This window comes from Tarenaya hassleriana, unplaced genomic scaffold (genome assembly GCF_000463585.1).
Source record: "Tarenaya hassleriana unplaced genomic scaffold, ASM46358v1 Cleome34, whole genome shotgun sequence".
NCBI lineage: Eukaryota > Viridiplantae > Streptophyta > Magnoliopsida > Brassicales > Cleomaceae > Tarenaya > Tarenaya hassleriana.
The window spans coordinates 17075-33036 of record NW_010966542.1 but is presented as its reverse complement, the minus strand read 5'-3'; the positions used below and the strand labels follow the sequence as shown (position 1 = coordinate 33036).

At 35.2% G+C, this 15962-nt stretch overlaps 1 protein-coding gene across 2 annotated transcripts; it reads left to right on the top strand.

Moving 5' to 3' along the window:
• Positions 1 to 6434: 6434 nt before the first annotated feature.
• LOC104821610 (glycine-rich RNA-binding protein 2, mitochondrial-like) lies at positions 6435 to 7988 on the top strand. 2 transcript variants are annotated; one of them, XM_010552529.1, is made up of 5 exons: positions 6435 to 6494; positions 6803 to 6932; positions 7020 to 7088; positions 7389 to 7495; positions 7589 to 7988. In XM_010552529.1, the coding sequence occupies exons 2-5, from the start codon at positions 6812 to 6814 to the stop codon at positions 7799 to 7801; spliced, it is 510 nt and encodes a 169-aa protein (XP_010550831.1). In that variant the 5' UTR covers positions 6435 to 6494; positions 6803 to 6811; the 3' UTR covers positions 7802 to 7988. The 2 variants fall into 2 exon arrangements, with proteins under 2 accessions (XP_010550831.1, XP_010550832.1); XM_010552530.1 differs by lacking the exon at positions 6435 to 6494 and adding an exon at positions 6505 to 6576.
• Positions 7989 to 15962: the final 7974 nt, after the last annotated feature.

The window sequence follows — 15962 nt, the reverse complement described above, 5'->3', positions numbered from 1 at the left end:
GCATATTGCGACAGAAATAGGAGTAGGTATCTGTCGCAACTTAACGAAAAAATGATCGGTAGGTATTCGGTCGCAATATCGTTGTCGTGGAAGTTGTCGTTTCTGTCGCTGTGTAGCGACAGATTAATCCGTCGCACTCTGTCGCAAATCTATATATAAATTTTTTTTAAAAAATATTAATAAATAATAATTATTTAAATTAAATTAAATTTTAAAAAATAATTTAAAAAATATAAAATAAAAATATTTATTTAAAATTAAAAAGTATTTATTAAATAAAAAGAATTTATTAAAAACAAATTAAACCCTAAACAAAAAAGTTTTCCGGATTGTCTGATCCGGTTGTTTGGTCCGCCGGTGTCGTAGAAGGTCCGACTCCGGGCTCGGAAAGAGAGTATATTTAAAATTATAAAACAAAGATTTGTTTTAACTCGTCTGTCACATGGATTAAGACATTTTAGGGTTTATAATCCTGGTCTTTTTCACATTATTGTTATTTTTATGTTATGGATGTGGACGAAGCAGATATGTTCATCCCCTTTCAACTCGCCAACGTCTTAAGGATAATTTAATTATTAGTTCGACCATTTTTAATATATATAAATTATCCCTTTTTTCTTTTCAAATTTGTTTGTGTATTTGATATGTTTTCATCACCAAAAGAAATGTGAAATGTTTTTTTTTATGAAAAGAAATGTGAAATGTTTAATTCCAACTGCTCCATATATAATGCCAAGTGTCAATTTCATAAGGGCTTTATGTGGATAATTTAAATGTACTTTTTGCAATTTGACTTTGGTTTTCGTAATTTATGTTTCTAGTCTCTCAATCTAAAACGATAGATAAACTTCATTGTCACAAGTAAATGTGTGTGTGTGTATATTTATATATTATACAAATATCTTATTTCTTTCTAGTTAAAATCAAATAAAACAGGACGTGGGCAGATTCACTAAACCAATAAACATTCTTTCTTTATTTTTATAAAATAAATAAATTATTTCCTATTTAAAGAATAACAATTAATATTTTAGAAATACTAAATGGACCCCAAACCCCGGGTCGGTCCAATCTATTCCATTAAAAAAAATGTTATTCGGGCTTTTGGTTTTTTAGGCCCGAGAAAATACAGATAGTGTATCAGCGAGAAACTTTTTATTTTTTTATTATATATTTTCTTTTACACTCTTTTTTTTCAAATTTATAATTTTAGGATTTATAAGGCTTATTACGATCAAACGCGAGATTTTATATAGATGATATATATTTTATTAATATAACTAAATAATTCAAAATTATACAAATCGAAATTCTTATAATCTTTAAATAAACATAACAGACATAATAATTATAATAAAATTATACGTAGGTATGATATAATTAACCTAAACATAGTGAGGTCCATCTGATCTGACTCGAGATCATTTCTGATTTGTAGCAAGGAGCAATTTGCAAAAGGACTAAATGTATCTAATCTTTCCCCTCTAATAGACAATTTGTAAACCATGGGCATAGAAGAGAGAGTAGGTCCTCTCCTAAAATTGCCGATGAAAAGAAATCAAGACACAATAAGCGTTCCAGTTCGAGGTCAATAGAGAAAAAAAAACACAGTTCAAAAGATAAAGGATCAAAACATCGTGAAAGGACAAGACAGTAGATTGTCTCCTAGAGGTTCTGAAGGTCGCAAGCACACGAAAAGACGTTCTCCATCAAGGTCCGTCCATTCAGATGATGCGAAAGATGAAAACGGAGATGCAAGATCTGGTATTACTCTTAGAACTTGTCACAATGCATAAGCTTGCGATCCAATTGATTCCCCTCTAAAAAGTTTAATACATGCGGATAAGGGTTTGAAGGAAAGCTATTAAGACAAAGGAAACTGTTGAAAATGCTGAAGAAGTGAGGCAGATGCAAGCTTTGGATGCTGAGGATAACTACTAAACTGGTAACCTTTCATGACTGTTTGCCTGGCTACTGATTTCATTGTTCTTTCACCATAAGTAGACATTTAGATCGGCAAGTTGTTGTATCTTGAACACATGCAGGTCGAAAATGATGTTTGCAGTTGGAGCTTGTCCTAATGATTGTTTGGCAGGAGTGATCTTTGCAATATCAAGTGAAGGTATGAAGTCACACGAAGTTAGAGACCCGATTGGCAGACAGTTTCACTACAAGAAAAACTGTAATTTGCCGACAGATATTAATCGGTCACTAAATCATTGTCGCAAAATCTGCGTGGTCGTGATTCTGTTGTAAATTGGCGACAGATGGAGCTGTAGGTAGTCGGTCGCAAGTGTACGACATATGTAAATGTGTCGGTAATCTGTCACAAACCGGTGAATCTAGAGCTGTCGCATATTGCGACAGAAATAGGAGTAGGTATCTGTCGCAACTTAACGAAAAAATGATCGGTAGGTATTCGGTCGCAATATCGTTGTCGTGGAAGTTGTCGTTTCTGTCGCTGTGTAGCGACAGATTAATCCGTCGCACTCTGTCGCAAATCTATATATAAATTTTTTTTAAAAAATATTAATAAATAATAATTATTTAAATTAAATTAAATTTTAAAAAATAATTTAAAAAATAAAAAATAAAAAATATTTATTTAAAATTTAAAAGTAATTATTAAATAAAAAGTATTTATTAAAAACAAATTAAACCCTAAACAAAAAAGTTATCCGGATTGTCTGATTCGGTTGTTTGGTCTGTCGGTGTCGTAGAAGGTCCGACTCCGGGCTGAGGAGTCAGAAATGGGTTGAACGACATCTCTTGCGCCGTTGGTGGGTCGTCACGAGGAGAAAATAGCCGGGCGAAAAGCGTCTCGTAACGCGCAATCCGTGCCTCAGCTTCTTCAAGTCTAGCAATCTTCCTGCGATCGTCCTCGAACTCTTGAATCTTTTTCTTCAACAGCTCGACCTCCTTAGTGAGTGAGACGTGGTGACCGATCGATGTTGCATCCGGATGACCACCACCCAACTGAGTCGCCATTTCACCGACGCCGTATATACGTCCTTTGGCATCGGGTTGGACAACCTACGAAATCAAAAGTATACGTCAATTAAAATAATTTAATAAAAAAATAAAAAAAAATATAAATTTACCTCCAGATAGAGACTGTTGATTTCTGCTAGCGAAAGTTGAGTCGATCCACAACTCTCCTCTAACTGGGAGAGACGATCGGTGATCTTTGCCTGAATCGCATCCTCGATTTCCTGAACGCGATCGCTGATATAAGTACCGTCAGCTTGACGGTGAGTCTCATGCAGCAATCGCAACGCAGAAGGTTCTTCACCTTCCTTCTGCGTATGCACCCAAAATATTTAATTAAAAAAATTCAAAAAAAAATTAAAATAAATATTTATTTACTTACTATCTTATGGACGACTCGAACAAATGATCTCCGTCCTGCAGTGTGGGTCGGGGTGCGCGTTCGTTCTCCGCTCGGGATCGTCGATTGCTTGAGAATGTTTGACTCTTCTGCGTTCCTTCTTCTGAATCCCAATATTCAACTAGCTGATCGTAGATCGCCGTCGACATCCATGCAGGTCGTACGCGTCTGCTCTTTACCCGATAAATGATGTCCTTGAGGCGTGCTCAACGCCTACTTATCTGAAAAATACTATCATGTGGTACATACTTTTGTATTGTTGAATTGCGAGGAAGTTCTACCTTTTGAAAGGTTCGTTTATACATTTAATTATTTATGGCATATGCTTTTTTTAAATTAATTCGTTTACAAGTTTTTCGATATATTGTGCATGATTTTTGATGAACAAGTATACAACATGTATGGTGACGTAAATGACGAGGAGTTGACCAAAATTAAAGAAAAAGGGTTTGCAACATGGTTAAAAAAATATGTAAGAATTTTGCATCAAATTTCTTATTTATACCCATTTTTAAGATCGATCAAGTATATATTGATATTTAAACAACATATTTTTTTTTTTGTTTTGCATATTCGAACGTCACCAGAAGATCATCCATTGTGGTTGCATGAGCTAGTTCAAGGGTCCTTTTGTCGTGTTACATGTTGGCCTATATTTTTTACCAGAGGCTACGTTTTCCACACACATGAACAGGACAACATCGTTCGACACATAATTTTGGTGTTTGTGTGAAAGGGTCAGAGTGCTGTGCATCTGATAATGAACCCGATTTTTACGGACTACTGCAGCAGATTTTTGAACTCCAATATGCAGGTCATTTTGGACTCAAAGTGATGATGTTCAGGTGTGATTGGTTTGATCCTACACCCATGCGAGGGATCAGAGTCAACAAAACCGGTGTTTTTGACATATGTTACATACGTCGATACGGAAAATATGATCCTTTTATATTGGCTTCTCAAGCATATCAAGTGTGTTACATCTCTTATCCGAAGAAAATTACAAGAAGGTCAGACATTGATCGGCGAGCCGTCGTGAAGATCAACCCCAGGGGAACTATTATTCAAGAAGAAAATGATGAACAAATCCCGCTTCAAGATGTCGATCAAGGCCTTCTTCAAATTGAAGACACGATTGAGGTTGGAAAGTTAATAGCCGAAGAAGGAATAGTTGAAGAACTTGCAGACAATAATGACGAAGAGCAGGACAATACCGATGAGTCGGACGAAAAAACAACAGGAACTTCTGAATATGGTTCGTTTGATTAATAATAACTTTTTTTATGTATAAAATACCGATTTGTATTACAAGCAGACGCGTACGACCTGCATGGATGTCGACGCGTACAACCTGCATGAATGTTATACCATACTTGTGTTTCTCCTTCCAATTTTTAACCCCAAAGTTTCACCTACAACATTTTTAACCTAGAATTTTTTGTAAAACATTAAAAAGTTCATATTTTTTATGAACAAAATCCAAACAAACATAATTACTCATAAAAATGATAATGTCAAATAATTGTTGTTGTTATTGTAATTGTTGTTGTTGTTGTTATTACTGTTGTGGTATTTTTTTTCTTCTTCTTCTCACTCATCTTCTACTTCTTCTTTTTTCTATCCAAACTTTACCCTTCTTATTCTTTGTTTTATAGATTTTCTGGAATAAATTTCTACTTCATGAAACTTTTTTCAACATATGTTTTCCGGATTCATATCTAGATGGTGCACCAAAGAGATAATAGGTTGATTTGTACTTCCCTAATACTCCTTTAGATAAAAACAAAATGCTTCTTCATTCATTCCTGTCTATAGTATATTTTTTATTCTCTGAAAGAAAATGACTCATTATTACAATACTGAACCTTGTGACCATATGATCATGCGACTATGTGACTGTATGACCGTGTAACCATGTGACCGTATGACCGTGTGACCGTGTGACCTTGTGACTATGTGACCGTGAGACCATGTGATCATGTGAACATATGATTCATACTATGTGACCATTTACCATTGACCACAAAATCATGGTTTATATACTCATATGTTGGACCATGTGACCTAAATGACCATATGTCATATGACCTTATGATCATACGATCATGTCATCTATATGATTCTGTGACCATGTGATCGTGTGACTGTGTGGACATGTAACCATATAAATGTACAATATTTGTGAACCATATTCCGACTTGTAGAAGTTCTTTCCAGAAATTTTAGACTCCATAATGCATCCAGTCTTGATTGTGATCCTGTGACCTTATAATTGTGGTCATGTGACGATATGATTTGAATCTTCATGTCATCTACACATTCAAACATCGATCTATATGGTATTGTGACCTATATGACTGTCTTAAATGATCATGTGATCGAAACCTACCTATTTTACTCGATTTTAACCATTTCACATCTCAATTGATTACTTCGTTTCAAACCCAATATTTTATGTCAAAATCCCCAAAAATTTTAAAAACCCAAAACCCTAAATTTCTATCGGTCAAATCTCAAAATCACACTTCAATTCAACAACAACAAATTTCAAAATCCAACAAATCTGAAAGAAATTGAAGTTTAACTTACCATATATCTGTCTAACCCTACAATCTCCATATGGTTTTCATTCTCGGTCGAAGATGAGTAACGAGATGATTTTAAAGTCATGTTCTTCTCTCTCGTCGTTCTTTCTTCTTCGAATCTCGAATCTAATCGGAGATTTAAATAGAAAATAGATTTTTTGGAGAGAAATCGACACAAAACGCAAAAGATTGGAAGTTTTAAAAGAGATGAAGAGAACTGAAATCGTGAGAGTTAGGAGAGAGAGGAGAAAATTTTAGGATGAGAGAGAGGGGAGGAGAAGAAGAGTAAAGTTACGTAACTTTATTTTTTTAATTTTGAATTTTTTAAATTAAAAAAATAAAAGGTTTTTTTGTCTTTTTATTAATATGTAAAGATTTTATTGTCTTTTGTCATGTTCAACTTTTTTTATTTTATTTTTTGTTTAGAGGGTAGTGGTGGAAGTAGGTGTAGCATACAAATACAAAGGTACTTTACATATATCACTCTCTAGACCCTAGCTTCTACATTTCTCCTCCCTGATGTACGTTTTCTTCTCCTTCTCCTTCTTCGATCCTCCTTACTTGTTGTTATCTTTGTGTCTGCTCTCTCATGTTTGTTCATCGGTATCTGTCTTTGTTGTTCGTATGCTTTTCTTTGATTTTCTTGTTTGCTTTTGTTTAAATCGTCGTGTTAAGACTTAAGAGTTTGTGAACTTTGAACTTGTTTTCATGGTGAACGACATTGAGATTGAGGATGATCTGGTTCTGAATCTTGTTTTGGTTGTTCTTAAACGGTTTCTCTTGGATATGGTTTTGTTGACGTGCCCGTGTGTGTGTATTGGATTCACAGATATCTACGATGGCTTTCTGTAATAAACTCAGCGGTCTTTTGAGAAAAACGGTTACCCAGAACACACAGGCTCCTGTTTCATCTCTGCTCTGTTCTGTCCGCTACATGTCTACGACAATCTTCGTCGGAGGTAGTAATCTCTTGTCTATTTCTGCTTTCTGGTTCTGTCTGAATCCGCCTATTGGTTTTGAATCCCCCGTTGCTGTGTTTGGTTTAGGTCTCTCGCGGGGAACTGACGACCAGTCTTTGAGAGAGGTTTTTGCTAAATACGGTGATGTGATTGATGGTAATTCAATTATCCCATTTTTCTGGTTCTTCCTCGAATGATCTTTCCACCTAATTCCTTGTGCTGTTTTTGTCTGATAAGTTGTAGTGCAATGATATATGTAATAGTGACGAGGGATTGTCAGTTGCAGTTCCTGTCTTATGCATTATTGTCATCAGACACCTATTGATACATATTTCTAGTGTCATATATGGTTGTTCTGCAAGTCGGTTAATCCGGCGTCATGTCTGGATAATTTGCTTTCATGCTTGTCGTATTTTGTGGTTTGGTATTTGATCGAAACATCTCTGCGCTGTGCAGCTAGAGTTATCGTAGACAGAGACTCTGGTAGGTCAAGGGGTTTTGGCTTTGTCAACTTCAGCAGTGAGGAATCTGCTACTTCTGCCGTATCGGACATGGATGGCAAGGTCAGTATATACTGAAAAAAGCATGTGTTTATGTATTTGGGTTTTGTATAATGGGCTTAACTCAATCTTATCTCTTCAATGTTGGATTTTTAGGAACTGAACGGTCGTAACATCCGAGTGAACGCTGCCAATGACGGACCCAGTGCCCCTCGATCTTTCGGTGGTGACGGCTATGGTGGTGGCTATGACGGTGGAAATGGTGGTGGCTATAACGGCGGAGATGGTGGCGGCTGTGACGACGGAGATGGTGGCGGCTGTGACGGCGGCGGCGGCGGCTGTGACGGTGGAGATGGTGGTGGCTTTTAAGCTTAGGCAGGCAGTAACAATCGTTTAGATTGGCAAATCACATGGCGCTAACCAATTTGTGACGGTGGTAATAATCGAAGATCACGTCTTTGTGGATCTTTAACTTGGAGATCTGGAGTCTCTCTTTCTTATGGCGCTAATCAATTTGTGATTGTGAGAATAAAAGATGAAATCGATGATTTTTCAAGCGAAGAATTACAGAAAGTCATTCGATGTTCTCCAACTACCGAACTAGATTGTCGAGACCCACCCCCAAATATGGGTTTTTCGGTCATGTTAAAAATGTTGGGCCGCCAGTGTAAAACAAATAAAAAAACTGGCCCACGTGGCAATTGTACACACTAATATCCATACACCTAGATGTACCTGATTAGCCCTCTTCTGGGGAAAATAGATATTTTCCTCCTATAATTATAAAACCCTACTCTCTCTCTCTCTCTCTCTCTCTCTCTCTCTCTCTCTCTCTCTCTCTCTCTCTCTCACAACGGGGCAACTTCCATTTTAATCTCAATGTGCTACAAACACTTCTAGTGCTACCCTTGCATTGGAAAAAAAATTCCAACTTTCCCTCTTAATCCACAATTTACAAAAATAGTCTTTAGATATAAATTAAAAAAAAATAAAAAATTCTATTTTTCTAGGTTTTCTCTTTCATCACAAAAACCAATTTCTCTCTCCTCTTTTCACCATTGTCGACGAGCTCTCTCTCTCTACAGTATTTTCAGTCTCTTCCCCATCTTGTTATTTTATCTTCAAAATCCACAGAATTCGGACAAAATCACGAGAAAATCAAGCAAAATCAATGAGAAAAGTGAAAATAGGTAAGCTTGTGTCGAAATTCCAGTTTTTTCATGCACATTGATGGTTCTTACAGTTCTTTTCTTCCATTTGTTGTTTTTTCTATAGTTCTATCGTTTGTAGTAACAAATCTTTGTCGAATTTGCATGGATATATATGCCACAATGATCACAATGTGCACAACATTCATACGGGTCACATTGTGCAAAACACTCATACATGACACTATAGAAATAAATTACGAGTCACATGATCACGTGGTCATACGGTTACAGGATCATATGGTTCACAGGTCATTAGGACAACGGATCATATGGGTCACAACAGTCACAAGGTCACATGATTAGGGATGTCAATTAAGCCCGGAGCCCGAAACCCGATCACATGATTAGGGATGTCAATTAAGCCCGGAGCCCGAAATCCGGCCCGAGCCCGCCCGAAAATTATAAGGACATGGGCCTAAAAAATGTAGGCTCATTAAACTTCGGGCTTTCGGGCCTCGGGCCAAATGGGCTACGGGCCGGTCGGGCCGGCCGGTCGGGTCTCTAGCCGGGCTTGACGCCCGTTAATTTTTTTTTGTTTTTTCTAACCTTCTTTTCTAAACCAAAATTTTACCTCTCTATACTTATAAATATGTGAGCCTAAATATATATATATATTTGAACCAAATGATGAACTTTTATATCTTGGTTCCAATTAAACTTTTTAAAGTGACGGGAGTTTTGAATTTCTTAACCATATTACATCATATATATAAGTTTACATTTTAGAAAGGGTAGAAGTTTTCAAATATATATATTTTTAAACCTTTGTTTGTATATGAACATATTGATTTTTTTCTATAGGTTTTAAATTAATTACATCATAGAATTTCTTTTTATATTATGTTGTTATTTTTTTATCACGTTTAAAAGTTTTTAATCGCATGTTGTGGTGTTGGAAAATTGAACAATTGGATAATTTTTTCAATTTTATTTTTATTTGTGAACTAAATGACTTTGTTGTTATCGGTTTTAAAAATATTTTTGTTGAATGTTTATTATTATTATTATTATTATTATTATTATTATTATTATTATTATTATTATTATTATTATTATTATAATTATTATCGCAAAAAAAATATTTTTATTTAATAAAAAGCCGAACCCGCCCGAAGCCCGGTAGGGCCGGGCTCCGGACCATCGATCCTAGACCCGAAAAATAAATGGGCGAACTGGCCCGATCCGAAAAATTCTAGGCCCGAATTGAACCCGGCCCGACCCGCCCATTTTACACCCCTATACATGATCACAAGGTCACATGGTCACAATGTCACATGATCACATGGTCACATATTTCAGAACAGTCACAAGGTTAAAATAACACATTTTCATCGTTTTGGTGATCTATTTTCATGTGTAAAAAAATAATTCTCAACATAATTCATTTGTATCCAATGTGTTACATTAGGGTGTCAAAATTACCGGGCCGGCCCTGTGACACCCGAATCCCGCATCCCGTGAACAGGATATGTCACATGGACGAAACCAATAAAATACAATAAAACCGAAAGTACGGGAAATTAAAAATCATTTTTACATGAAAGTACGCAGCGGAAATAACACACATCACACGTCTCTTAAAACAACACATGTCCAAAAACGTAATTTAAACACAACCGTCTTCACATGGAACCATGTTCCACAGTCCAAAACACACGAAAGATCAAATGTCCGTACATGATGTCACTTTTCCCAAGTCGTCGTCGTCGCAAGTGCGCTACTCGTGCTCATCGGGATCTGAAAAATTCAACAACAGAGGGCTAAGCATAATGCTTAGTGAATGGCTCGGGTTGAGCCCGGAGAGCCCATTCTCATGAAGAACGGTGCCAACTAATCTCTCAACACAAGAATTCCTTATTTTATCCAATTAACGTTTTCTCAATAGTCTTTTTAAATTTATTATCATTTTCCACACATTTCCGATATCTGATGGTACTAACTCAAGTCGTCAACCGGCACCATCAGATACCAATTCCTATCGGCATCATCTAGTGACTCTATTCGTCCACCGCTACTAGATTCCACCCTGCTTCTCTATAATAGTACTGACTCCACTTCGTCAACCGGTACTATTATAGAGACGACCACACAGATCCACCAGTACTGACTCCACGTCGTCTACCGGTACCGGCTTCACTAACATTCCTATAACGGTACTGACTCCTCGTCGTCGACTGGTACCGTTATGGGAACGTCCACCCAACAACACCAGTACTGACTCCACATCGTCAACCGGTACTGGTGTTTTATTTCAGTAGTAGTACTAACTCCTAGTTCGTCAACCGGTACTACTACAGAAACCATTCACACCCAGTGCTGACTCCAAGTCGTCAACCGGCACTCGTTTCATATCCACACACCTCGTACTAGTACTGACTCACGCCGTCCACCGGTACTAAGTACGGGATTCCCAACCGTTCAATCACATGCATCACGACCCAATTATTTATCCACTACTTCTATATCATCACTTCCAAATTTTTCCTCTTAGATTTATCCTTAGCATTCGCTTTGATTTGCAGTTTACTTCTTTCCATTTTTATGCATTTATCTCTTTCCGTATTCGTTCTATACTTGTTTATCATTTTCGTTTTAATTACAACTTAACTCCGTATTCTAGTTTAATCCATTTGAACGGTCCAGCGATTTTGAGATTTTTCCCTTTTTATTTTGGCTTGGACCGGTCGGTCTACGAGTAGATCGTCCAGTCTACAAGTTCTGATCATCTCGTTTAAGTTTTAGGTGCAAGACCGATCGGTCTTTATGTAGACCAATCGGTCTACATTTTTTTGGTTTTCTCCCAATTTTTATGAACCTGTCTGATTCCTTAAGAAAAATAGTCTAGACCGATCGGTCTATGTATGTAGACCGATCGGTCTACGTTGGAATCGGACCGATCGCTAGTGTTGTCCATTTTCTCAAATTTTTGACCTAGACCGATCGGTCTACATGTTAGACCGATCAGTCTTTGTGTATCTCAGACCGTTCTTATGCCGTTGGCCCAAACCGTTCGGTCTAGACCTAGACCGATCGGTTTGGGTCCTGAACTTCGTCTTCTTCGCGAGTTCCAGCCCGATTTTCGCCATTTTTGCCCAAATTTTGATCCGATTTTGATTCTGATTGTTGCCCACTCATTATTTAACTTATCTAGGTCCTTAACTCTTGCAGAAACACTAATCTACACCATAAATCATGAGAATTGAATCTCACAAACACAACTCAAAACCACTCACCTCGGATTCAAGTGATGTGCGTTTTTTTCCGAGCTCGTGTACGTTCTTCGGGTCGTCTTTGGTCGTGAAACTTTCCAGGAACCTCCTAGGGATGTCCCTCTTCGATTTCCCGAACTTGTTTCGCCTCAAATCCCCTTGAATCTCTCTATTTTTCTATGCCTTCGAAGAACAGGTACTGGGTTGCAGAATGGTGATCTTCACCTGTTGGAGCCGGTTAAATCGACCTCTAACGCCGCCATAGGAGCTAGGGAGAGGGTAGAAGGGCCATAGGGTGTCGTCCACTGCATCTAGTTGTCGGACCGTCCGGTCTGGCCCGTGAACGTGCAGACCGATCGGTCTGCACTCTAGACCACTCGGTCTAGGCTCGGTTTTTCGCCTTTTCTTCGCTTTTTCCATGGACCGATCGGTCTACCCCTGGACCGATCGGTCTAGACCCATTTTTCCTTCGTTTTTCGACGGTTTCCACGCGTTTTAGCCCCACTTGTCCTCTGATTCGATATTTATGCCAATCATCTTATATTTTAGGGTTGTTTTACCCTATTTTATTCCAGAAATTAATTAAATAATTTTACTCAGGAATCGGGGTATTACAGGCCCGGTCCGGCCCGAGCCCGACACAAACCCGAATATTTACGGGTCGGATCGGCCCGACCCGAAAAAGCAATGGGCCTAAAATCTTTGGCCCGAAACCTGGCTCTATGGGCTTTTTTCGGGTTTGGACCGAGCTTCATGCTTGAAATTTTTAAAAATAAAATACAAAATAATAAACAAATTAAAATAATTAAAATACAAAAAAATTAATATATTTCTTGAAAATAAAAAGACAAAAAATAGATAACAAAGTTATATATTTTGATTTAATATAAATTAAAATTTCAATTTTCTAATTTTGTGAGGTAATAAATTTTTAAAAATGATAAATTATTATATTTGAAACTAATAGTATTTTAATTTTGATTATATCATTTATAAAAATATTATATCCTAAATTATTTAATATTAAATAATTTTTTAGTTTTTTTAGAACTTTCTATATTATATAATATTTGTATATTTTTTATACATATTATATATATATATATATATAAAAGATTGAATAAATGTATATATATATATGATTAAATATGAGCGAATATATATATGTATACATATATTTATCTATATACATATATATATATTTATATATATAATTTATATTTTAATCGGGTCTACGGGCCGGGGCTGAGCCAGTCCGGCTCGAACCCGCTTTTGGCCCACAATTTTTTGGGCGGGCTGGCCCGACCCGAAAAACGAACGAGCCTTGATTTGTGAAGCCCAAACCCGTAAATTTTACGGGCGGGTTCGGGCCGGATATCGGGCCTCGGGTGTTTTTGACACCCGTATGTTACATAAACACTAGTAGAACTTATGACTTGTTTTGGGAGAAACTACATTATAATGATCAATCCCTTTTGCAACGATACTTTTAAACTTGAAAAATTTGTTATAAGAGATAATTATTACCATGTTGACACTTTTAAACTCATAAATTCATCAATTTTGATAAAGTATGACCGTATGACCGGTATGACCATATGATCAGTATGACTTTCTGACCGTTGAACATGGAACATAAAGGTCCAAATTAAGTTTAAACGATTCGAAAAAGTGTATGGAGGTTAAAATAACACATTTTCATCGTTTTGGTGATCTATTTTCATGTATAAAAAAACAATTCTCAACATAATTCACTTGTATCCGATGTGTTACATAAACACTAGTAGAATTTATGACTTGTTTTGAAAGAAACTACATTATAATGATCAATCCCTTTTGCAACGATCCTTTTAAATTTGAAAATTTTGTTATAAGAGATAATTATTACCATGGTGACACTTTTGAATTTGTAAATTCATCAATTTTGATAAAATATGACCGTCTGACCGGTATGATTGTCTGACCGTTCGAACACGGAAAATAAAAGTCCAAATTAAGTTTAAACAATTTAAAAAGTTGTAGGGGGTTAAAATAACACATTTTCATCGTTTTGGTGCTCTATTTTCACGTGTAAAAAGAGAATTCTCAACATAAGTCATCTATACCCAATATATTACACAAATATTAGTAGAAATTATGACTTGTTTTGTCTTACGTTCGTCGAGTTTGTCTTAACCATGAGATGATGGCGTTTGATTAATGTCACATAAATATATTTTATATAATAAATATATAAGTATATATTGTTCTGCAACGTATGTGTTTTTAAAGTAAAATAGTCAAATAAATGAATATATTTGGTTCTGATATGTGTCCAAACTTTTCAAGGCTAAAACAGTACTGTCTACATTTTTGGTTTTTTTTTAACCTTAAGTAGAGAATGACAAGGTCATTTTTGCAATATTACCTTTTCAATTTGTTTGCAGGGCAAAATAACAAAAATAACCTTAAAAATGACAAGAGTAACAACCATAACTTTAGAATCTCTAGGGTTTCCCAAAAAACCAACATTTTTAATAAAATTACAAAAATACCACAATGACTAGTTTGACCAAAAAATTTGAGTATGACCAATTCAAACGGTATGACCAGTCTGACTAAATTTCTGTTAGTCTGACAAATTTTCACTTGGTATCAGAGCAAGGCAACGATTATGGACAACGAAAAAATTGATTTTTCGAAAGGATTACCATTAATATTAACAAATGAAGATGAGTGTTATCCCGGATTTTCTTATAAAGGAAAAGTGATAACAATACCAAAAAATCTTCATAATCAAAGCCGATATTATATTGGTACCATCTTTGATGATGATACTAATCATAATCTCGAAATAAAATAAAGAAAATAGGATTTACCTTAAATAATATTGTTGAAATGATTTCTTATGGAATCATACATCAAAATCCAGAAAATCACGAAGAATTAAAAAGAAATATTGAAAATATAAAATCAAATTTAGAAAATCAATTACAAAAATTAATAAAAATATTCGAACAAAACCATGAAAAACAAGATGAAACTAAAAATATAAATAAAAAATTAGAAGAAATAATATATCTACAAGGAAAAAGCATTAAGGAAATAAAACAAAACTCTGAAGAATTAAAAGAATATATTAAAACAATAATAGGATGACAGAAACTATGAAGGAAACTATAGAAAAATTAATTAAAGAAACATTTTCTGAAATAAATGAATTATTACTAAATATAAAAGAAATACTCACAACAACAAATAATTACAGTTATAATAACAGACAAATCCAAATAATAAAAGAACTTAATGACGCCAAAGAATTAATACAAAATATTATTACAAAAAATAAAGGAAAAGAAATAATAAATCCAAACGAAGATGAAAAACTAAAAATATTAGAAATAATAGATCAATTACAAGAAATAACTGGACGACTAAATCAAAACAAATACATTACTATAAAAGATCTACAAGATCACTTTAAGAAAGAAACAAAAGAATTAATTATTATTGATCAGTCTAATTTACGAATTAAACCACCACCTAAAATATAATGGAAGGATTAGATGATCAAATAGAAAAACTATCAACATTATTAGCTGCTCTCAACATACCCGAAGAACAACAACCAGATGAAACTGAAAAAATTGTCTTAGACTATAGTAGTGATGAAAATCCCTACGAAAGTCCTTACGAAAATCCTTTTTTTAGTCAAAATTGAACATCTAGAGAGGGGAGGAACTAGTAATGAAAATACATTACCCAAAAAACGAACACATGATGAATATCAAGGATACAAAGATTATGAATATGAATTATATCAAAATCAATATATTCCAAAAGAAAATAATTGGAGGAAAGTTCCACTTGAGTATATCCCGAAATATGATACGTTTAACGTAAAATCATTAGAAATATTGAATCTAGATTGTGAAATTAATCTGTTAAGAACATTGGAAGATTGGAAAAATCGAACAAGTTTATTAATACAGACTAATAAAGAAACAAGGGAATTACATCCTCATGAGATGTTAAATTACCTCGAACATAAAACAACGGGAATAATATATAATTATTTAACAAATCTATCATCGGGAATAAAAGCAGAAAAAATTCTTAGACCAACTGCAT